The sequence below is a fragment of the Bubalus kerabau genome, chromosome 16 (genome assembly GCF_029407905.1).
Source record: "Bubalus kerabau isolate K-KA32 ecotype Philippines breed swamp buffalo chromosome 16, PCC_UOA_SB_1v2, whole genome shotgun sequence".
In the NCBI taxonomy this organism is placed as follows: domain Eukaryota; kingdom Metazoa; phylum Chordata; class Mammalia; order Artiodactyla; family Bovidae; genus Bubalus; species Bubalus kerabau.
In genome coordinates this window covers 76,625,476-76,649,283 of record NC_073639.1, presented here as the reverse complement: position 1 = coordinate 76,649,283, position 23,808 = coordinate 76,625,476, and the positions used below count along the sequence as shown (strand labels likewise).

The window sequence follows — 23,808 nt, the reverse complement described above, 5'->3', positions numbered from 1 at the left end:
TCAGTTCTGCACGGGTCCCCGTGCTCTTGGTGCCGGAATTGGGAGGGGACGCGGGTGTCTGCGGGGCAGGGATTGGAGGCAGCTGCCACTGTGCCATCGACTGTGCTGGTGGTGAGCAGCCCTGGGCTGGCCCCACTGCCCGCCTGAGCCAGGCGGCTGCTCCCTGCCAGGGTGACCGCCCTTCACGGCCCTGCAGCCTTCTCCTGCGCTCCGCTGCCTTTCCTCGCTGTCCTGAGGGCCCCTCCCTCCGTGGCTGCCCTGGGCCTCAGCCAGGTGTGAGGGCGCTGGCCAGGGAGCCTGTGTCAACGTCTCTCCTCCTTTGTATTCCAGCGAAGATGCCATGAGGAAGGCTGGCGTGGCCCACAGCAAATCCAGCAAGGACATGGAGAGCCACGTGTTCCTGAAGGCCAAGACCCGGGTAAGCCCTAGGGACGGTGCGTGGGGGCAGGTGCCAGGCCGCGGGGACAGAGTGGCCGCTCACTGCTGGGTGCTGTCTGTGGGACAGCTGTGGGAGGGCAGTGCATGGGCACCCAGGCTGGCCTGTTGGCACCGTGTCCGTGCCCAGCTCCTGTGAGTCCTGTAGGGTGCTGTTGGGCCTTGGCGGCTCCTGTGGACAGTGCCCCAAGGCAGAAACACTCTGTCCTCAGGCTCAGGCCTGCCCAGGGGTCGGGCCCCGGCAGGTGGGCCCAGAAGGGCTCGCGCCCCTTCTCAGTGATGCAGGAGATGCTCAACGGAGGGCGCAGCCGTGGCGCGGGCGGGACGGGCCACTCCTCTGTGACCTCTCACGGGAATGGGGCTGGCTGGGCGCCACGCGACCCCTCCTGTCATCGTGCGCTCCCCGGGGGCACAGCTGCTGGTCGCAGTGAAGCGGGACACACACACAGAAGGCACTTGTCTGGCCGCCTGGCTCCGCCGAGCGCCTGGCGCCTGAGCGCAGGGCTGCAGCTCTGGGAGCCTCTGTGTCGAGAGTCCAAAGCAGACGGCATTTACGGTCGGGTACTGGTGTGGGTGAACCGGCTGTCGAGACGCACAGAGCTCCGTCGGGGAACCTGGAGCTTGTCTGAGTGTTTAGATGAGGTAAATACTTGCTGAAACGGGAAGGCAGAGCTGACTGGCCTGGGCTTGATCAGCACACACATGTGTGTGTTAGTGAGCACGTGTAGGTGGAGGCTGAGCTGCCCGTGCACGGAGGATGGTAAGCATTTCTTCTTTTATAGCAGCCGTATCGAGCTCTGATTCATACATGGTACGATTCACCCAGGAAAGTCTGTGGTGCAGCCGTCTTTAGGGCTTCTCAGACTTGTGCAACCATCACCGTGATGTGTTTCAGAGGAGTTTCTTTTCTTTCTTTTCCTTTTTTTGATGGCACCGCTTGGCTTGTGGGATGTCACTTCCCTGACCTGGCAGTGAAAGCCCAGAATCCTGACCACTGGGCCCCAGGGGTCTCGCTAGGGCATTTCCTCAGGAAACTCTGTGCCCATTAGCCGCACTCCCCATCCTCCTCAGCCCTAGGCAGCCACCTGCCTGCTCCCTGTTGCTATCGATTTGCCTATCCTGTACTTTTCATAAGAATGCAAGCGTGAAATGCATGCTTCTGTGGCGTCTTAGTAACACATTCTCAGTGTTCATCCACGAGCCGTGTTGTGGCATGCATTCCACTCCTTTTTATTGTCGAATGATGTTCCCCTGCACGCATGTGCCACGTTTCCTTTATCCATCCATCATTGTCAAAGCTATGGTTTTTCCAGTGGTCGTGTATGGATGTGAGAGTTGGACCATAAAGAAGGCTGAGCGCCGAAGAATGGATGCTTTTAAACTGTGGTTTTGGAGAAGGCTCTTGAGAGTCCCTTGGACTGCAAGGAGACCCAACCAGTCAGTTGTAAAGGAAGTCAGTCCTGAGTATTCATTGGAAGGACTGATGCTGAAGCTCCAATACTCTGGCTACCTGATGCGAAGAGCTGACTCATTAGAAAAGACCTTGATGCTGGGAAAGATTGAAGGAGGGCGGAGAAGGGGACAACAGGAGGAGATGGTTGGATGGCATCACTGACTCAGCGCACGTGAGTTTGAGTAAACCCCGGGAGATGGTGAAGGACAGGGGAGTCCATGGGGTCGCAAAGAGTCAGACACAGCTGAGCAACAGTAAATCCATCAGTTGATGTACATCTGGACTGTTTCTGCTTTCTGGCTATTACAGTAACGCTAGTCTGAACATTTATGTGCCAGCTTGCCTGGGGACGTATGTTTTCATTTCTCTTTGGTATATACCTGGGTAAGAAGTTGCTGGATCAGGTGGTAGTTCTGTTTAACCTTTTGAGGAATTGCCAAATTGTTTTCAAAGCAGCTGCACCATTTTACATTCTCGCTGGGGGTGTATTTTGTTCCAGTTTCTCCACTCCTCATCAGCACTTGTTACTGTGTTATTGTAGCCTTCACGGTGAGTGTGAAGTGGTGCCTCGTTGTGGCTTTTAAACATGAATTAATTCCTGGCCGTGCTGGGCCTTCGCTGCTGCTGCCGCCTCTCCTTCGGTGTGGCGAGTCCGGGCGCTCTCTGGCTGTCGTGTGCAGGCCTCTCATCGCGGTGGAGCCTGGGCTCGTGAGCGCGTGGGCTTCAGTGCATGTGGCTCACGGGTTCCAGAGCTCAGGCCCAGTGGTTGCGGCGGCAGGCTTCGCTGCCCTGGGACACCTAGGATCTTAGACCGGGGATGGAACCCGTGTCGCCTGCCCTGGCAGGCATGTTCTTAACCACTGAACCACCAGGTAGCCCCTTCATTGTGGTTTTGATTTGCATTCCCAGATGGCTTACTATGTTTATTGGTCATTTGTATATCATCTTTAGAGAAATGTTTGTTCAGACCCTTTGTCCGTTTTAAAGTTGAGTCATTAGTGTTTCTGTTGAAGAGCTCTTCAAGTTTTGGAGGCGCGTCTCATGTTGAGTGTGTAACGTGCTGGTGTTTGGGGGTGCGATGAGAGCCTTGTGGGGCTTCCTGGACCGTCTCCTTTGGAAGCGCTCCCGTTGCTGTCCAGCACAGGTGGCCGCCTGTTGCTATCTGAGCAGCTGCCCCGAGCCGTGGCCTGGAGCGGCCGTGGTGTGTGTCCTGACTCTGGGTCGGGCGGGGGCGGGGTGGAGTAAACGCCCCTTGCAAGGCCGGGAAGTAGGCACAGCTGCGTGCCCCAGGATGCAGCTGGGGTGGCTCGGGCACACAGCGCCCAGGGGGCTTGCCCAGGCGGTCTCCCACCCGGGGGCCTGCGGTCAGAGCCTGCCATCTTTCCTTCACTTCCTCCCATCTCGCAAAGCAAAAGACATCCAAACACCCAGTTTAACTCTTAACACCTGAATTCCAGCAGGTGGGTCTGCTTGCTGCCTCAGAGAGACTGAGGGAAGCAGAAGCCACAGTGCCCGGGGGTGTGTGGTCGCAGCTGGTGCACTCTGAAGACCGGGGGTGGCCGGGGCGCCAGCCTCAGCGCTGCATGTGTGAAGGGGCTCATCACAGCTGCGTGCGTTGCTGATGTTTGCTTATCGTTTGGTGGTTTATTTATTTTTGTTTTTTTTGAAGTTCAGTAACTTTATTGGACCATCAGCAGTTCTCATCCACCACAGATTTTTGAAAGTGGTGACAGGCACGTAGGTAACCAGCCTGGAGAACTTGTTCGGTGGGTCTCCACCACGTTTTCTGGACAGCTGCACACGGATCGGTGTGGGGCGCTCCGCTCCCCTTTGGCCCACAGCTCTGTTGAGTCTGGTGCTGATACACACGTCAGGGGATCCCCCCCTTCATGGTGAATTTCCTGGTTTCTTGGCGTGCCCCAGGGGCATGCTTCTTGAAATCCACTCCATGGGTGCACTTGTGAATGTTAATAGTGTTTTCTCTGGCTGCCACCTCGTTGATGGCAGACCACCCTTCTTTGTGGGAGTTTTTAGATGAGGCTTGTATGTTAAGCACAGCCCAGCTCTCATGCATGGTGTATAGTCCTGTGCACAAGTAGCGTGTGTCTCTGGTTTGAAGCGTGAGTTCCCATGGCGGGGGCCAAGGTGAAACCCAGGCACCAGAGAGGCCAAGAGCGGTGGACTTGGGAGGCAGCCTGGAGGCTTGTCAGAGGTGGGCCGGGGTGCACAGACGCCCCTCAGGGGCACGTGCAGGGGCGCGGCCTGGGAGAGGGGCGGCGTGCGCACGGCTGACGGGCAGGCCCCGCCTTCTCCAGCCCTGCTTGTGGACCCACAAGCCCGCAGTCAGCCTTTGACTGAACCTGAAGACGTCTTCTGCTGTCCTTGTTTGATCAGGGACAGTTATTGGAGGAGAAAAGGACAACTGTGTACATTGAAAACTGCAAACGGCATGAAAAGATCAGCATTTTCCTCGGAGCAGCTGCTGAGACCTGCTAGAAAGGCCTGGGTGTGGCCAGTGGGTGGCAGGGCCAGAGCCTGCCTCCTGCCCTCTGCTGTCTGGGGTGCCGGCCGGGCCTCCTGCTGCACCCTCCCCGCATCGGCAGGCTTGCTAGGTGCTCGCCGCGGTTTTCGGTGGCTCTGTTTCCATGCTGAGAGGGTGCTTTACAAACACTCCGTGCAGTCCCTGGGACTGTCTCCACTTCAGCCGTGAAGAACTGGGGTGTGGGCCAAGCGGCGTGGGGGACCGGCTTGCTGGCTTTCTCCATTTGAACTTAGGACTCAGTTTAAACTGGGTAAGGAGCCGCTGTCGCTTGTTACGCTGATCGTTCTTTGTACGTCTGAAATATTTTACGCTGTCTAAAGGTAAGATGTGAAATTATGTGAACGGCAACACGACACTTGGCAGAGGCCTGGCTGGGAGCACTGGCCCTGGGGCCTGCGCTGCGCGCTAACGCGGTTTCAGCACAGGAGGAGAGCCCGCACACAGACTTGGTGGAAGCTGCCAGACTGCCCCGCGAGCTCCAGGGCCTGTCCTAGCCGAGCCTGGGAGGGGAGCAGCTGCGTTACTGCGTGGTGATACTGAAGTGGGAACCCAGCCGCGCACCGCCCACAGACGTTAACTCAAAAGGGATGGAACATCTAAGAGGTAAACTGCGAAAGCCCTAGATGCAGGCATGAGTCTTTGTGACCTCGGGCTGGGCAGTGGCTCCTCACACAGCACCCAGCACAGGCGGCACAGCCTCATCAGAGCTGCAGGCTGCAAGCGGACGCGGCGTGTGTGCCTGAGTGCCTCTGGAAACACCACAGCATTGCTAATTGTCTGTACTCCAGTGCAGAATAAAAAAGATTAAAGTCAAAGAAACGTAAAAGCTATTGTGTATCGAAGGACACCGAAGAGGGTAGAGAGGCCTGTGAAGTGGGAGGAAGCACCTGGGAACCATGTATCCAAAGAGGGACTGGAGCCCGCAGTGCATAAAGAACCACAGCTCCACAACAAGAGGCTAAACACCCAACTCAGACGCGGGTGAGGAACGTGGATAGACGCTTCTCTAGAGAAGACAGTCTGATGGCCAAGAAGCTGTGAAAAGATGGCCAGCGTGCCTCGTCATTAGGGAAAAGCAAATCCAAACCACCGTGAACTGAGGCTGCACGTTCGTGGCAGCGGCAATAAAAACGGGTGAACGCTGCCTCTTCACCTGAGGAGCGCTGTGAGAAGTGGGGACCGTCGGGTGTTGCTGGAAGGAGGTCACACTGGCGGCCCTCAGAAGTCAAGCAGGCGCCCCGTGCGCGCAGAGCATGCGCGCAGGTACTGGCAGCACCGCTCACTGCAGCCAGAAATTGGGGCCCACGCGCTGCCTGACCCGTGCGGGCCAGGGTGCGGGCTGGCCACAGGATGGGCTGTGCGGCGGGGTGAAGCATGAACGGGTGGTCCAGCACGGCTGGACCTTGGAAGCATCACGCTGAGTGCAGGGTTGCAGCCGCCAGAGGGCACGCATTGTGCGAGGCGTCAGTATAAAGTGCCCGGAGCAGGCCAGTCTAGAGAGACAGGGTGTTTGCTTCCTGTAGCTTCTGGACAGGTTCCCACACACGGCGGACTCTAGGCTCGTGACTTTGGCTGCAGGGCTCAAGGCTGTCCCCTGGTGGTCATGTTTGCAGCCAGGACTTGATCGGTTTGACCTGTTTGACCTGTTTGCTGCATGTAGACTCTGGGAGCCTGACAGCCTTTTAAAACGTTGCCCTGTCTTCTCTTTTGGCCCAAGCTGACAGGGCTCTGCTGCATGACCTTTGTGGGCCGTGTGTGTGACAGAGCCCCACAGACAGGGCGTCCCCATAGGCCTTTCATCCCCGGTCCCGGCATCTGTGAGCTGACCAGAGGATTCCTCGCGTGCCCCGTCTCCTCGGCCCTGGCAGTCTGTCCAGCCACACCCTCAGCCTTCTCTCCAGAGCACGCACAGTGAACCTCCTGGTTTGCATGTTGGTTTTTGGTGTCTTGGGCAGCCTGGGAATTTTCCAAACCAGGCCCAGGTTCCTTTACGCTCGGCCTTTGTCCCCTGGGTTTCTTTCTTCCCTCTCGCGTCTCTCTGTAGGCCAGCCAGCCCTCCCCCACTCTGTTCACTGCCTCTCGGGTCTGCCTGTCCCACGGCCCGCGGCCCGTGCAGCTAGATGTTCGCCCAGGGGATCCACCTTCCCTGCCGCCCACGCAGCTAGACGTTTGCCCAGGGTGGCAGGGCTTCTCCCTGCTTTCGTTTCCGGTCACGCATTCTGCTTTCCCCCGAGCCCTCCCCAGAAGTACCTGTAACATTTGCCTCTCTCCCAGCGTCCTGTTTCTGATGCCATCTGTGTTCTCGAAGACAACGTGAGCTTTTTCAGCAGCTCCTTCAGTTCCTCTGTGTCCTCAGTGACAGACTGCTTACCACCGTGTTCCCGCCAACAACCTTCCGTGGCCTGGCTCGGTCCTGCCTGCCCCGTGTTTCTTGTGGCCTGGGTGTTGGGCCAGGGGAGCACAGCAGGCAGGGGTCTTGTTAGCAAGAGTACTGGGAGGTGGTGCCTATCGTTGTGTATGTTGTATGTATTTCTGGGTGTCTTGGTATTCCCACAAGGCCACAGTTGGTCAGGAGTTGGGACAGGGACAGCCTGACTTTTTATCAAGTATCCCGTCCACTGACAGCTAACGATCCCATCGTTTTACTGGGCACTGCAAACTGGTGATCATCCTGAATCCCGGCTTTTCTTCTACATTTATTAGGTGGAGTTTTCTTGCCAAGAAATGCTTTCTTTCATCCACTAGGGCTTCTTGGTTGCCTGAAACACAGCCTCTGGGGACTCTCAGGAACCCCTTCCTGTGGAATGGTGGCCCGGGGGTGGAGTGCGGCCGCTCCTCTGCTGCGGTCGTGTCGTGGGCCCCACTGCTGCCCGCAGGCACGCCCCTGCTCCTGGGGCCCCTGTCACGACCCCTAGTCTTTGGTGGCAGGGTCAGCTGTTGCTCTGAGGAGCCCTTGTTCCTGTGGAGGGTAAAATGGTCCTGGCGGCTGGCAGTGTGGGCCTGAGGCTGCTCACTGCTTCTGCGCCTGTTGTGGGAGTCCTGAGGAGGCCTATGGTTTTGAAACGGCAGCAATCTCAAAACCCCGTAATTTCACATTGATATTTCCAGCTACAGGGTTTTGCTTCATTTGAAGCGTGTGTCTGCCCTCCAGTGCGCCTCTCTGGCCTTGTGGTGGCGTTGGCACAACCACTCTTGAAAGGGCTCCAGGGTGAGCAGGGCAGTGTCGCGCTATAGTATTGGCAGCAATGCCAGATGCGGCGACGTGTGGGGTCTTCACAGCTGATGTGTCCTCAACGTGTACCCCTTTCTCTGAGGATGTGTTTGCTTTTTGTTTTTAAGATGATTGGTCTGAAAAACCTTTTCCACGTGATTCGACACCAACTTGTGCCCACTAATGTGTTGGGTTGATTTTCCATGTTTAAAACTTGAACGTGTTCTTTTGTTGTGGCTTTGTCTTCAGTGTGGTAAAAGATGTATATACTTCCAATGTGAAAGCTGGGTAACAAGGGAGTAGGTCTCCTTTCCAGCCCACTTCCTGGTATCTCTGGGGTTTAATTGTTGATTTGCAGCCTTTCCTGTGCAGATATAAAGCAAACACGTGTCTTCGGATTGCCTGAGCCTTACACGGAAGTTCTGACGGTGGAGCATCTCGTGTGTAGCCTTGGGCATTGCACCTGCAGCCTGAGTGTCCTGCTTCTGCCTCCACTTGGTGAGGGGAGGTGTCCTCCTCCCTGGCAGAGATGTGGACGGGCTGCAGGCCGTGTGGGAGCTGCAGGAAGCCACGCTGTGCATCCCTGTCCTCTGTGCCCTGTGGCCCCGCCCCCAGCCCGCTGGCAGCCCGCCCCCCAGGCGTGGGGGACGTGGGTGGGTCTGTGGGTGTGGCTGCGCTGTGCCCGGCCACACCCAGAGCGAGGACGGGGCAAGGGCGGGGGGCTGCGCCTTTTCGCCTTTTCGACGCTGCCCTAGGAAGGGCGCCTTGGAGCAGAAGTGGGCCCGTAACCCGTGTGTCTGCTTGGGGGCCCGGAACTGCCCACCCTGGGGAGGCCAGTCTGTACGGGGGGTCAGGCAGCCGCCCTGGGGGCTGGAGGGGTGGCCCGTCGGCCCGCGAGGGCTTGACCCACAGGCGCGCTCCATGCCGGCCGCACCCTGTGCCCCCTTCTCCCGTCGGGCGGTCGCTCCCCCCTCTGTCCCCTCAGGTCCCCAGAGCCTCCGTGGCCCTAGCCGTGGGCAGCCTCAGTGGGCGCGGACCGCGGTGCCCTCTGCCCACCTGGCTCCAGGCACTCGGTCCTGGCTCTGTGCCAGGGGCTTTGGGGATACACGCCTGGGCCTCCTACTGGTGGCTTTATTTTTACCTGAAGTATGGTTGATTCACACGTGGTTTTTGTCTCTAAGCAAAGTGACTCAGTTACGCACACGTCCGTTCTCCCCGTGTCCGTCTCCGTTACCGTGGCCACAGAGCGTTTAGCACAGCTGCTGGGCTGCGTGCCTCGTTCACACTGTCACAGAGCGCCTGCTGAGCCCTGTCTCCCGGGCCATCCCTTCCCCACCCCCACCCCCTGGCAACCACAGGTCTGTCTGTGGTATGTCTGTGAGTCTGTTTCTACTTCATAGATTAGTTCCTCTGTCATATTTTGGATTCTAGATATAAATGATAGCATATGGGATTTGTTTTTCTCTGTCTGACTTAACTTAGCTCAGTGTGGTCGCCTCTGGGTCCATCCGTGTTGCTGTAGACGGCGCGGTTTCCTCCTCTTCTGGGCTGGCCGTCTGTTGTGTGTGCACCGTGTCCCCTGTGCCGCTCCTCTGCTGATGGGCACTCGGCTGCTCCCCCGTCCTGGCTGCCGTGCACGGTGCTGGTGTGAGTGCCGGGTCGTGCATCTGGTCGAGTCCTGCTCTCCTCTGGCTGTCCAGGGTGGGACTTCTGGGTCGAGTCCTGCTCTCCTCTGGCTGTCCGGGGCGGGACTCCTGGGTCGAATCGTAGTCCTGTTTTTAGTTTTTTTTGAGGACCCTCCACACTGTTCTCCGTGGTAGCTGCACCAGTGTGCGTTCCCATCAGCAGGGTAAGAGGGCTCCCTTTTCTCCACACCCTCTCCAGCATTTGTTGTTTGTGGATTTTTTAATGAACTGGTTGCTTTGTAACCGGCTTCATCTTGATTTGGAAGTAGAAAAAGCTCAGCAGATCCTTTTGAGGTTTCTCCGACCCAGAAGTTGGCCTTACAGAGTCAGCTCTCGACCTGGCCGGCTCCCCGTCCCCGTCTCCTCGCCTTGGCCACCTTGTTTCTGAGCTTCCTTTAGCCCCCACTTTCCTTGCTCCCCACTCGCCACCCTGCTGCCTTTCAGGGGCCAGCCTGCTCAGGTGATTTGGGGACTTCTTTCCTCCCAGAAATTGAGGGGCATCAGGAGGGGGCGTGTTGAGCACCCCTTCCTCGCATCCCACCCCTCACTACCTGCCCTGTGGCCTCCTGGGCCTTTCCCCCCTTTTCCTCTGGTTCCCCAGCTGAGGGCACGCTGTGGCGGTTTGAGACGGATGAGGGCTGGCGTGGTTAGAAGGTGAGTTGTGTGTCGAGTCCTCCGAGACCCCCTTGGCGTGTCGCTTGAGGGCCGTTCCCCGTGCCCTGCGGTGGGTGCCCGTGACTTAGGAGGGGCTTGAGAGAGCAGGCGGGCCGAAGCTCTGCCCTCTGTCTGCCTCGCGGGGTGGTTCAGCTTCTCCGAAAGAAGAGTTTCCTTACAAACATCCCTTTGTTGCCCCCAGGACAAGCTCACAGTAGTGATTTCCCGGAACGCCCAGGAGTGAGTGTCCTTGGTTACAAAGAGGACAGTCCGTGGAAGGCAGGCCCTGCTGGGCAGACGCAGGAACCAGGATTGCCGTGGGCAGGGGCCTTCACCTGCCTCCCTGAGTGGCGCCGCACCCTCTCCCCGACCTTGCAGTGAATTCCGGGGGGGAGGGGGGGCGGGGGCCACCCAGATTTGCATGTAAACGCCGCGTCGGCAGCTCAACAGCAGCAGGCGTGGGAAAAGCGGAAGTGCTTCTCCAAACAGAGCCGAGACTGGAGCGGCCGGCCCTCCCGGGCCTGCTTCCGAGGTGCCCTGTGACGCTGGGCAGGCCCCGCTGCGGAAGGGGGGCTGTCTGAGGCACCCCCCACCCTTGCAGGGTTTACAGCGGGCTGGAGGAGCAGCGGCTTCTGTTGTCTGGGTACCTTCCTGGTTTCTCTTTCTGTCTGCCTTTCTCTGGCCTGCCAAGCTCTGCCGGCCTCTCCCGAGGGATGGATTCCAGAGGAGGCCGAGCTGGATGGATGGACAGACGGCTCAGTCGCCTTCTCTGCCCCCGGGAGGACCTCAGAGGGGCTGGGGTGGGAAGGGGCGTCACTCGCCTCACTTCAGCTCTGAGCTTCAACTGCTTCCTGTTTTTACTTTCAGGACGAATACCTTTCTCTGGTGGCCAGGCTCATTATTCATTTTCGAGATATCCGTAAGTAAAACGTCACATCTCTGGGTGGTGTGGTCACCGTGGGAGGGCTGTTTGGACAATGCCAGCTTTCTGGGAGCTTCTTCACGGCTTTGCACTTGGTCCCGTGTTTCCCAGCCTCCCAGAGCTTCAGCCTGGACCCTGCTGGTGTGGCCCAAGGGAGGTGTTAGTGTCCGGGGGTCTGTGCTGGACTGCTCTCATTGCCTGTCTGTTTGATCTCCCCTCTTCAAGGACTGCTGCTTTGATCTCTAGGCGGTTCCTAAATGCGCAGAGTCCACCCTGGAACACACACTTCTTTCCCTGATATCTGGGGTTTTTTTCTTTGACCCACGGAGGCTGGACCTAACCGTGTTCCCGTCAGGCTGGACGCTTCTGGGGCCAGCTTCCTCAGCACCGCCCGCGTCCTGCCCTGGTGAGGCCTGGCCTGCATCCTGGCTCCTCTCGGGGCCGCTCCAGGCTTCCAGCCACAGTGCCTCCTGCCAGCCCGCCATGTGCGTCCGCAGGAGGCAGCACCTCGCACACAGCCCTGTGGGGCGGCTGCGGCTCCCCCGTCCCTCACCTCAGACGCAGGGAGACGCCAGGGCCCCGAGTCCCTGCAGGGCCCCTGCGTCCTCCCGCACTGACTTCTTAGGCTGACTTCGCTCTCTTTGCCATGCTTGGGGCCGTCCCGTGGTGTTTGGAACAAGAGGAGCCACCGCCAGAAGACTGGGGCCTGAGCTGTCTGTCCTGACAAGGGCTCAGCCTGACGGGCTGCAGGGCCCACTTGGGAGCTGGCCCCGGCACTTCCCTTTTCGGGGGCGCCCACGGCGGCCTCGCCCTGGGGGAGGGTGGAGCTGCTGCAGCCGCTCCCCGCCAGTGCCAGGGCGGGCTGGATCCAGCTTCTAAGCAGGCTTGGACAGACTCAGTTTCCTCATCCAGAAGACGCGATGCCGCCCCAGAGCGGGCTGGAAACAGGGCTCTCAGCCCCCGGCCACCCTCAGCCTCCCGTGTGTCAGCGCTGCCGGGGGCGGGGCACACACGTGCACATGTGTTCACACGCAGACGCTGAGGCCCCGAAGTGTGTTTTGTCTAGTTTCTAGGCAGAGTCGGGTCAGTGTTAGAAAACGAGCTCTGGGCAAATGCTCACTGCACTGACTTAGCGTGGAAATACGTGATTATATAAAACTGCTTACTTTGGTTTATTTTTTCTTCCTTTTAACATAGATAACAAGAAATCTCAAGCATCTGTCAGTGGTAAGAGTTTATTCTTTCTGAAGTTTTTCCCCACCTCGGCGTGGGCGGCAGGGCCGGGATGCTGGGAGCTGTGGGCGGGGTTGCTCTGTGCTGGGAGGAGCAGGTTCCCAGAGGGACGCCAGCCCCCACCCGGCCTCCCCCAACCTCGACGCCGGCGGCAGCGCCCCCGTCCCATCCCTCCCGGCAGACGCCCGTGGCGGCTGGGGCTCGTCTAGGCCGGGGAGCCCCCAGGCGCTAAGTGGTGTGCATGGCGGCGCTTTCAGTGCGGTCGTCTCTGGGAGCGTTTGCTAGAGAATAGCTGTGAATTCACCTTAAGTTACAAAGTTTCTTTGCAAGCTGAGTTGTCATTATTAATTTTATTTTTTAATTGCAAGGTTTTATCACACGGCAGCCCTGTTGATTTAGCCCAGGTCTCCCTGAGCAAGCTGCCAGTGAAGGGGTTTAGCTGACCCCAGGGCCCCAGGCGGGAGTAGCCGGGGGGTGCTGGGGGTGGCAGGGGGCAGGCCGGGGTCAGTGCGCCCGGCCAGAGGGCGTCTGGGTTCTGGTGTTGGACGAGCACCCTGGGGCGCTGGGTTCTGTGGCAGGGTGCTGGCCGGGCCGCTCCACCTGTGGGTGGCCATGGGCTGCTGTGACCGGGCCTCGGCTCCCCCCTAGGTACTGGTTGCTGGCCCAGCATCGCAGGCCTTCCCGCACTTGTTCTCGGGGCTCTTTGCCGAGAGCTGCTCCTCCGTGGGGTCCTGCCCAGGCTTAGCAGAGGTGGGCTTCTGGTGCGCATGGGACTTGTCCCCTCTCTGGGGGGAGACTGGCCCCCAGGCCCTGCTGACTGCAGAAGGGCCCTTGACCCCGTTTTCTCTGGGTGTGCCGCTGTGTCTCGCCCCTGGGAGGGGCCTCCATCCAAGAGTGACGGAGCCCCACGGGCTGGCTCGCCCCAGTTCCAGGCCTGCTGTGGGCTGGGCTCCTACCTGGAGGGGCCCCGGCCACTCAGCGTTTGGGGCACTGAGGGCATCAAGCCTGAGGTGGGAGGAAGTGTGGACTCAGGAAGGCTTCCTGGCCCACGAGCCTGGACCGGGTTGGGGGGCACTGCCCTGAGACACACGCCCTGTACCCCGCAGACCCCATGAATGCGCTGCAGAGCCTGACGGGCGGGCCCGCCGCGGGAGCCGCCGGCCTCGGCCTTCCTACTCGGGGCCCGGGCCAGGCCCTGGGTGGGATGGGCGGCCTGGGGGCCATGGGCCAGCCAATGCCGCTGTCGGGGCAGCCGCCTCCGGGCACCTCTGGGATGGCCCCCCACAACATGGCTGTCGTGTCCACGGCCGCTCCGCAGAGTGAGTACATGGGTGGAGCAGGGGACACCCAGCCTCTGCCTCCGGAGGGTGGGGAGGGCGGGTGGGCAGCCTGGGACCCCAGCCCTGGGGCCGTGCTCTGTCTCAGGGCTCCTCCACCCCACCCCCTCCGGGGGCAGCGGTCTGCTCCAGGACCGGTCCGGCCCCAGGCCTCGGAGGGCGGGGAGAGGGGCTGCACTGTGCTCCTGGCGCCTCTGGGAGTTGCAGAGGAACCGAGCCCGCGTGCCTCCCCCCGCTCCCACCGTAACACCCTGGCCGTGTCACCAGAGCCTCCGCAGGGCCGTGCACTCAGGCCGACTGCACTCACGTGGCCAGTCTCAGGTGCACTCTGGGCGTGCACATGTGTGGCTCGGGGAGGTCTCGTCAGGTGTGGAAGGGAGTCAGCACGCGGAGCCTCCCCTCCAGCCGGCCGTCCTGGCGTCGCCCTTCAGCCCTGAGCCGGGCAGCCGCTCGTCTGTTATTAGCCTCAGTAATCTCTTGCAAGTGTTGCATCAATGGGATCGTGCGATATTTATGTTTTTGAGACTGGCTTTTTCACTTGGCATAGTGCCCTTAGAGCCTCCAGGTTGTGCCTGTCATTCCTCCCTTCTCACTGCTGAGGAAGGTTCTGGGGCCGCGGTCCATTCATTCCCTCAGCCTTGGAGGACAGGCGGGTTGTTTCTGTTTAGGCTGTTAAACTAAAGCCAGTGTGAGCGCTCGCGTACGGGGTGCTCTGTGCCCGCGTGTTTGGCCTCGAGGCCCTCCCGGGAACCCCGTGAGCAGGGCCGCCGTGGCCCCGGTGCGCAGTTCTCTGCCCGTGTCCTCGGTCAGGTCCCCTCACTTCTCCGAGGCCGGCCGCACCCTCACGCCCCCAGCCACCCCCACCCCCAGAGCTTCGTTTTTTCTCCTTACTGAGTCCTGCCTTGTGACACCTGGCTCCCTGCTCGGCTCTTCATCTTGAGCTCCACGTTCCCTCTCGTCAGCACAGGCGCACACGGGGGCTTTCAGAAGGCTGCTCTGCCTCCTTTTCGTGTACTACTCTGGTATACGATTGAATTTCTCTTTATCACGAACTTAGATTTTATAATAAAACACAGTTTTGAATTGGATGAGCTTAGGGTGAGCTGCAGTCTCACTCCCGAGACTGTCGGCCCAGCAGGGAAGTGCTGGTGCCAGCCTGCACCCTCCCTGGCCCGACCTTGGCCACGTCCTGTGTCGGCCCCTGAGGGGCCCGGAGGCCGTTCTGTGGCCTCTGCCCTCGTGTCTCACTGCTGCCCCCGCAGAACCCCCTGTGGCCTCTGGGGCCTGGTCTGCCTGAGGCAGGTGTGTGCCCGAGGGCACTTGCCACCCTTTTTCACACCTCCGAGTGCTGCCGTGGAATTCAGGCTGCTCAGGCCCTAGTGCCATGCCCCCGAGCGTAGGCCCTGGGTCCAAGGTTTGACCAGGGCACCCAAAGGCAGTCCAGAGCCCACTAGGCACCTCCCGGTGGCCTGGGTTAGTGACAGGAAACACCCTGCGACTGTGGGTGAGGCTGGGCTTTTAAACTCTGCGTATTTTTGTTCCTTGAAGAGTTTTATGTTGTGTGTTTGAGACCAACTTTAAAAATCAGCGCTGTTTCTGGCTTTTGGGAATATGGGTGTCTAGGAGCCCTGGCCCCGGATGACTGGGTCCTGGGTGGCCTGTGTTTGGGCTGCGGGGTCCGTCCATGCAGGATGGGTATGGCGCCCTTGGCATCCCCAGCTGTGCTGCAGAGAGGGCTGGACTGGAGGGGAGTCTCCAGGGCAGGCCTGTGGGAATTGCAGATCCAGGTCAGGCGGCGTGCGCGGTCAGCAGGCTTGGAGGGAAGCAGGCTCACCTCCCGGAGGAGCAGAGACAGTAACGAGCTGTGGAGATCTCCAGGGCTGTAGCTTTGTTAGGTGTCAACGCAGGTGCGGAAGGAGGTGGGGTCTGGACTCCCGAGGGGATGAGCGGTGTGACAGTGTGTCGGCAGTGGCCGAGCAGAGGTGACCCGTAAGCACAGAGAGCCTGGAGACGTGAGAGTGACTGGGAGAGGAAGGGGGTGAATACACAGGTTGGTTACAGCCGGAGAAAGAGCTCGTGGACCGGAAGCTGCATTTGAAGGCGTTACCCAGGATGGCGCCTAGAGCACAGGCCTTGGGAGCAGGAGGCTGAGAAGTGGGGGCTGAAGTCAGAAGCGCGGCTGGCATCACAGGGCAGCCCAGAGCAGGGGGCGAGGGGGTGGCGGCCGGGGAGCCCGGGGCTCCACGCAGGTTCCACGGGCACCACACCCCAGCCAACCCGTGCGCCACAGGACACCAGAGGCCAGAAGGCAGTCTTGACAGCCGTCTGTCAAGGTGGGAGCGCTCGGCAGACTCAGGGATGGAGTCACAAGCCCCTTGGGGTGTTAGCGCCCCAGGTGCAGAGCCGCCAGCAGAGCCAAGGAGGCCTCCCTGGAAGGGGGGTGAACACACAGGCATGCTTGCTTTCCCTCACCACCGTCTCTGACCTCTCAGACCATCCTTCCCAAGACACCAGGTCTAAACGGGAGAAGCAGCATCCTCTACACAAGGGCATCCACAGGCGTGAGCTAGGCCCGCGGCTCTCGGCGGCGCTGCCCCTGAGGGCTGTCCGCAGCGCGGGGCGGGTGGGCTGCCACAGCTCGTGCGGGCAGGCTCCTGGCGTCCGACGGGCAGAGACCAGAGGTGGTGCTGGGTGTCTTCCGTGTCCGGGGCGGCCCCCAGCACAGCGTGCTCTGGCCCCGTGTCAGGAGGGGCACGGCTGGGCATCCTTTCTGTAAACAGAGATTGCTTCTGTGCCACGGTCCTCGGAGCTGCCCTCCACAGGTCCCCGGTCTGTGATAGATCGCTGCATCCGGAGCCCAGCGTGGGTGCCTCCTGTAGCCGGGGAGACAGATGCAGAGCAGCAGAGCCGGGGCCCCTGTCGGGCTCCCGAGGCTGCGCCCCGGCCGCTTTTTTGCCCTGCCTCTTCCCGCAGGCCCGCTCTGTGAGCGTCAGACAGGCACCGAGCCAAGCTGAGTCAGCAACGGGGGGCAGCACAGGCCCAGGTCTGTCGTGTGCATGGAAAAACCTCCTTTAAAAAATATTTAGAGAGGAGTCCAAGGTCCTCATATTTAGGGAAGAGGTTTAAATATGGATAAACTTTATACTTTTTAAAATTAACAGTATAATAATTGTAAGAGTCGTTGCTAAAACAATGGAAGTAGTTTGTCAATTCCATATCAATAGGAAAAACTGGAATGAGATGGACACTACAAAAACCCAGACAACATATAAAAATCAACCCAAGCATCCGACAAAATAGAATTCAGAAGAGGAAGAGAATATATATGTCAGTTATATGTCAGTAAAGCTGAAAGAGAGACTTAGAAGGGGAAAGGCAGACATGGATAAGTTGAAAACTATAGGTAATCGCTGTGAATGTGAAGAGAGAGGCTTTCCTGCTGAGGCTGGATGGAAACGAGAGGGGAGGGTACAGCTCCTTAATCCCGACAGGAGACCCCTGAGATACACGCTGCAGAAGACTTCAGACAAAGATGTGGTGGGCCAGTCTCCTCCCAGAGAGTTAACCAGGCAAAAGTGATCCACTGGGAGAACCGAAGGGTGTGGTGGGAAGCGTGCTTAGGACGGGGTCTGCGTGGCCGTGCTCCACACGCCGACACTTTCAGCCGTGCCTGCTGTGTGCTTCATCCAGCATTCACAGTGGCCGTGTCCCTAGAGACGGGCTCACCTTGGCAGCTGCTGAAGGCTGGCACGAGCGCCTGTGGTGTCGGAGCTGCGCCAGGTCGTGACCACGGGGGTGGCCAAACCTCGCCTGGGGAGAAAACAGTGCAGAGCTTAAACTGGACGCTCAGAAGGGCACACATCTTCCTGCGTTAGGATATTGCGGTTTCACACAGTGCCACTGTTGCAGGAAATGGGACAAAGGGACAAAGTGTCTGTGCTCCTCCTCTTCATCTTTACTGAAGTACATATAGTTCACGTTGGGCTTCCTAGGTCGCTCAGTGGTAAAGAATCTGCCTGTCAAGCAGGAGACGCAGGTTCCACCCCCTGGAGCAGTAAGTGGCGACCCACTCCAGTGTTCTTCCCTGGAGAATCCCATAGACAGAGGAGCCTGGAGGGCTACGGTCCATGGGGTCACAAGAGAGTCAGATGGGACTTAGTGACTAAAGAACAACAAAGTTCATGTACCCTTTTTTGCGCACTGGGAGTACAGTGTTCAGGAGATTCATGAAGATTCATGGCTTCAAATTTGAAACATTTTTATCACCTGAAAAGAGACTGCGTCACTGAAAATCTTGTGAATGACTATTCCTTTTTACTTTTTTGGCTGTGCCATGCATCGCGTGGGATCTTACTTCCCCAACCAGAGATCAGACCCACATCCCTTGCAGGAGAAGTGCAGTGTCTTAACCACTGGACCAGGGATGTGTCTGACTGGTGGTTTTTATCAGCATTATTTTTAACCACCATAAAGTGGACACAACCCAGATGTCCATCAGCTGATGGATAGGTAACACAAAATGTGGAGAACCCATATAGTGGAGTACTGTTTGGCCCCAAAGAGAAAGGGAATACGGATCTGAGGCACAGCGTGGGTGAACCTCATAAATGCAGCGCTGAGGGAAAGGAGCCGGTCACAAAAGGCCCCAGTTGTGTCCAGAGCCGGGGGCTCCATCGAGGCAGGAAGCAGATAGGTGGTGCCATACTGGGCCTCCTGGTTGGTGTGTTCCCTCCTGCCCCTTCGTTACGGTAGAGTGGATCCAGTTCCTACAGGGTGAATCCAGTTACTACAGAGTAGATTGGGTTCCTGTAGAGTGGATCAGGTTTCTGTCGACTGGATCACAGTTACTGTGGAGTGGATCAGGTTCCTGTAGAGTGGATCACAGTTACTGAGGAGTGGATTGGGTCCCTGTAGAGTGGATCATAGTTACTGAGGAGTGGATCGGGTTCCTATAGAGTGGGTCAGTTATTTTGGAGTGGATCAGGTTCGTGTAGAGTGGATCACAGTTACTGAGGAATGGATCGGGTCCCTGTAGAGTGGATCAGTTATTTTGGAGTGGATCAGGTTCGTGTAGAGTGGATCACAGTTACTGAGGAATGGATCGGGTCCCTGTAGAGTGGATCACAGTTACTGAGGAGTGGATTGGGTTCCTGTAGAGTGGATCATTGGTTTTGGAGTGGATCATGTTCGTGCAGAGTGGATCACAGTTACTGAGGAATGGATCGGGTCCCTGTAGAGTGGTTCAGTTGTTTTGGAATGGATCAGGTTCATGTAGAGTGGATCACAGTTACTGAGGAGTGGATCGGGTTCCTGTAGAGTGGATCAGTTATTTTGGAGTGGATCAGGTTCCTGTAGAGTGGATTACAGTTACTGAGGAATGGATCGGGTCCCTGTAGAGTGAATCAGTTACTGTGGAGTGGATCAGGTCCCTGTGGAGTGGATCAGGTCCCTCTAGACTGGATCACAGTTACTGAGGAGTGGATCGGGTTCCTGTAGAGTGGATCAGTTGTTTTGGAGTGGATCAGGTTCCTGTAGAGCGGATCACAGTTACTGAGGAGCGGATCAGGTTCCTGTAGAGTGGATCACAGTTACTGAGGAGTGGATCGGGTTCCTGTAGAGTGGATCACAGTTATTGTGGAGTGGATCGGGCCCCTGTAGAGTGGATCACAGTTACTGAGGAGTGGATTGGGTTCCTGTGGAGTGGATCAGTTATTTTGGAGTGGATCAGGTTCCTGTAGAGTGGATCACAGTTACTGAGGAGTGAATCTGGTCCCTGTAGAGTGGATCATTGGTTTTGGAGTGGATCAGGTTCCTTTAGAGTGGATCACAGTTACTGAGGAGTGGATCAGGTTCCTGTAGAGTGGATCAGTTATTTTGGAGTGGATCAGGTTCCTGTAGAGTGGATCACAGTTACTGAGGAGTGGATCGGGTCCCTGTAGAGTGGATCACAGTTACTGTGGAGTGGATTGGGTCCCTGTAGAGTGGATCAGTTGTTTTGGAGTGGACTGGGTCCCTGTAGAGTGGATCACTAGCTTTGTTCATAGTGATGCTTTCTAAGGCCCACTTGACTTCACATTCCAAGATGTCTGGCTCTAGGTCACTACGAACAAAGCTAGTGGAGGTGATGGAATTCCAGTTGAGCTCTTTCAAATCCTGAAAGATGATGCTGTGAAAGTGCTGCACTCAATATGCCAGCAAATTTGGAAAACTCAGTAGTGGCCACAGGACTGGAAAAGGTCAGTTTTCATTCCAATCCCGAAGAAAGGCAATGCCAAAGAATGCTCAAATTACGCACAGTTGCACTCATCTCACACGCTAGTAAAGTAATGTTCAAAATTCTCCAAGCCAGGCTTTAGCAATATGTGAACTGTGAACTTCCTGATGTTAAATCTGGTTTTAGAAAAGGCAGAGGAACCAGAGATCAAATTGCCAACATCTGCTGGATCATGGAAAAAGCAAGAGAGTTCCAGAAAAACATCTATTTCTGCTTTATTGACTATGCCAAAGCCATTGACTGTGTAGATCACAATAAACTGTGGAAAATTCTGCAAGAGATGGGAATACCAGACCACCTGACCTGCCTCTTGAGAAATCTGTATGCAGGTCAGGAAGCAACAGTTAGAACTGGACATGGAACAACAGACTGGTTCCAAATAGGAAAAGGAGTACGTCAAGGCTGTATATTGTCACCCTGCTTATTTAACTTCTATGCAGAGTACATCATAAGAAATGCTGGACTGGAAGAAACACAAGCTGGAATCAAGATTGCCGGGAGAAATATCAATAACCTCAGATATGCAGATGACACCACCCTTATGGCAGAAAGTGAAGAGGAACTCAAAAGCCTCTTGATGAAAGTGAAAGTGGAGAGTGAAAAAGTCGGCTTAAAGCTCAACATTCAGAAAACGAAGATCATGGCATCCGGTCCCATCACTTCATGGGAAATAGATGGGGAAACAGTGGAAACAGTGTCAGACTTTATTTTTTTTGGGCTCCAAAATCACTGCAGATGGTGACTGCAGCCATGAAATTAAAAGACGCTTACTCCTTGGAAGGGAAGTTATGACCAACCTAGATACCATATTGAAAAGCAGAGACATTACTTTGCCAGCGAAGGTCCTTCTAGTCAAGGCTATGGTTTTTCCAGTGGTCATGTATGGATGTGAGAGTTGGACTGTGAAGAAGGCTGAGCGCCAAAGAATTGATGCCTTTGAACTGTGGTGTTGGAGAAGACTCTTGAGAGTCCCTTGGACTGCAAGGACATCCAACCAGTCCATTCTGAAGGAGATCAGCTCTGGGATTTCTTTGGAAGGAATGATGCTAAAGCTGAAACTCCAGTACTTTGGCCACCTCATGCAGAAGAGTTGACTCATTGGAAAAGTCTCTGATGCTGGGAGGGATTGGGGGCAGGAGAAGAAGGGGGCGACAGAGGATGAGATGGCTGGATGGCATCACCGACTCGATGGACGTGAGTCTGGGTGAACTCCGGGAGTTGGTGATGGACAGGGAGGCCTGGCGTGCTGATATTCACGGGGTCACAAAGAGTTGGACACGACTGAGCGACTGAACTGAACCGAAGAGTGGATCACAGTTACTGAGGAGTGGATCGGGTCCCTGTAGAGTGGATTACAGTTACTGAGGAATGGATCGGGTCCCTGTAGAGTGGATCAGTTGTTTTGGAGTGGATCAGGTTCCTGTAGAGTGGATCACACTTACTGAGGAGTGGATCGGGTTCCTGTAGAGTGGATCACAGTTACTGAGGAGTGGATTGGGTCCCTGTAGAGTGAATAACAGTTACTGTGGAGTGGATCGGGTCCCTGTAGAGTGGATCACAGTTACTGAGGAGTAGATCAGGTCCCTGTAGAGTGGATCAGTTGTTTTGGAGTGGATCAGGTTCCTGTAGAGCGGATCACAGTTACTGAGGAGTGGATCGGGTTCCTGTAGAGTGGATCACAGTTATTGTGGAGTGGATCGGGCCCCTGTAGAGTGGATCACAGTTACTGAGGAGTGGATTGGGTTCCTGTGGAGTGGATCAGTTATTTTGGAGTGGATCAGGTTCCTGTAGAGTGGATCACAGTTACTGAGGAGTGAATCTGGTCCCTGTAGAGTGGATCATTGGTTTTGGAGTGGATCAGGTTCCTTTAGAGTGGATCACAGTTACTGAGGAGTGGATCAGGTTCCTGTAGAGTGGATCAGTTATTTTGGAGTGGATCAGGTTCCTGTAGAGTAGATCACAGTTACTGAGGAGTGGATCGGGTCCCTGTAGAGTGGATCACAGTTACTGTGGAGTGGATTGGGTCCCTGTAGAGTGGATCAGTTGTTTTGGAGTGGACTGGGTCCCTGTAGAGTGGATCACTAGCTTTGTTCATAGTGATGCTTTCTAAGGCCCACTTGACTTCACATTCCAAGATGTCTGGCTTTAGGTCACTACAAACAAAGCTAGTGGAGGTGATGGAATTCCAGTTGAGCTCTTTCAAATCCTGAAAGATGATGCTGTGAAAGTGCTGCACTCAATATGCCAGCAAATTTGGAAAACTCAGTAGTGGCCACAGGACTGGAAAAGGTCAGTTTTCATTCCAATCCCGAAGAAAGGCAATGCCAAAGAATGCTCAAATTACGCACAGTTGCACTCATCTCACACGCTAGTAAAGTAATGTTCAAAATTCTCCAAGCCAGGCTTTAGCAATATGTGAACTGTGAACTTCCTGATGTTCAAGCTGGTTTTAGAAAAGGCAGAGGAACCAGAGATCAAATTGCCAACATCTGCTGGATCATGGAAAAAGCAAGAGAGTTCCAGAAAAACATCTATTTCTGCTTTATTGACTATGCCAAAGCCATTGACTGTGTGGATCACAATAAACTGTGGAAAATTCTGCAAGAGATGGGAATACCAGACCACCTGACCTGCCTCTTGAGAAATCTGTATGCAGGTCAGGAAGCAACAGTTAGAACTGGACATGGAACAACAGACTGGTTCCAAATAGGAAAAGGAGTACGTCAAGGCTGTATATTGTCACCCTGCTTATTTAACTTCTATGCAGAGTACATCATAAGAAATGCTGGACTAGAAGAAACACAAGCTGGAATCAAGATTGCCGGGAGAAATATCAATAACTTCAGATATGCAGATGACACCACCTTTATGGCAGAAAGTGAAGAGGAACTCAAAAGCCTCTTGATGAAAGTGAAAGTGGAGAGTGAAAAAGTCGGCTTAAAGCTCAACATTCAGAAAACGAAGATCATGGCATCCGGTCCCATCACTTCATGGGAAATAGATGGGGAAACAGTGGAAACAGTGTCAGACTTTATTTTTTTGGGCTCCAAAATCACTGCAGATGGTGACTGCAGCCATGAAATTAAAAGACGCTTACTCCTTGGACGGAAAGTTATGTCCAACCTAGATAGCATATTCAAAAGCAGAGGCATTACTTTGCCAACAAAGGTTCGTCTAGTCAAGGCTATGGTTTTTCCTGTGGTCATGTATGGATGTGAGAGTTGGACTGTGAAGAAGGCTGAGCGCCAAAGAATTGATGCCTTTGAACTGTGGTGTTGGAGAAGACTCTTGAGAGTCCCTTGGACTGCAAGGACATCCAACCAGTCCATTCTGAAGGAGATCAGCTCTGGGATTTCTTTGGAAGGAATGATGCTAAAGCTGAAACTCCAGTACTTTGGCCACCTCATGCAGAAGAGTTGATTCATTGGAAAAGTCTCTGATGCTGGGAGGGATTGGGGGCAGGAGAAGAAGGGGGCGACAGAGGATGAGATGGCTGGATGGCATCACCGACTCGATGGACGTGAGTCTGGGTGAACTCCGGGAGTTGGTGATGGACAGGGAGGCCTGGCGTGCTGATATTCACGGGGTCACAAAGAGTTGGACACGACTGAGCGACTGAACTGAACTGAGAGTGGATCACAGTTACTGAGGAGTGGATCGGGTCCCTGTAGAGTGGATCAGTTGTTTTGGAGTGGATTGGGTCCCTGTAGAGTGGATCACGGTTACTGAGGAGTGGATCGGGTCCCTGTAGAGTGGATCAGTTGTTTTGGAGTGGATCGGGTTCCTGTAGAGCGGATCACAGTTACTGAGGAGTGGATCAGGTCCCTCTAGAGTGGATCAGTTGTTTTGGAGTGGATCAGGTCCCTGTAGGGTGGATCACGGTTACTGAGGAGTGGATCGGGTCCCTGTAGAGTGGATCACAGTTACTGAGGAGTGGATCGGGTCCCTGTAGAGTGGATCACAGTTACTGAGGAGTGGATCGGGTCCCTGTAGAGTGGATCACGGTTACTGAGGAGTGGATCGGGTCCCTGTAGAGTGGATTAGTTGTTTTGGAGTGGATCG

At 56.2% G+C, this 23,808-nt stretch overlaps 1 protein-coding gene across 2 annotated transcripts in view; it reads left to right on the top strand.

The window, feature by feature from the left end:
- Positions 1 to 23,808, top strand: part of MED15 (mediator complex subunit 15) — a 48,964-nt gene that overhangs the window by 14,870 nt on the left and 10,286 nt on the right. Inside the window, exons 2-5 of one of the 2 annotated variants that reach the window (XM_055549824.1) lie at positions 331 to 418; positions 10,848 to 10,899; positions 12,100 to 12,129; positions 13,242 to 13,454. In XM_055549824.1, coding sequence (XP_055405799.1) covers positions 331 to 418; positions 10,848 to 10,899; positions 12,100 to 12,129; positions 13,242 to 13,454 — 383 coding nt within the window. The remainder of the gene's footprint in view (positions 1 to 330; positions 419 to 10,847; positions 10,900 to 12,099; positions 12,130 to 13,241; positions 13,455 to 23,808) is intronic. The other variant, XM_055549825.1, reaches the window with a different exon arrangement.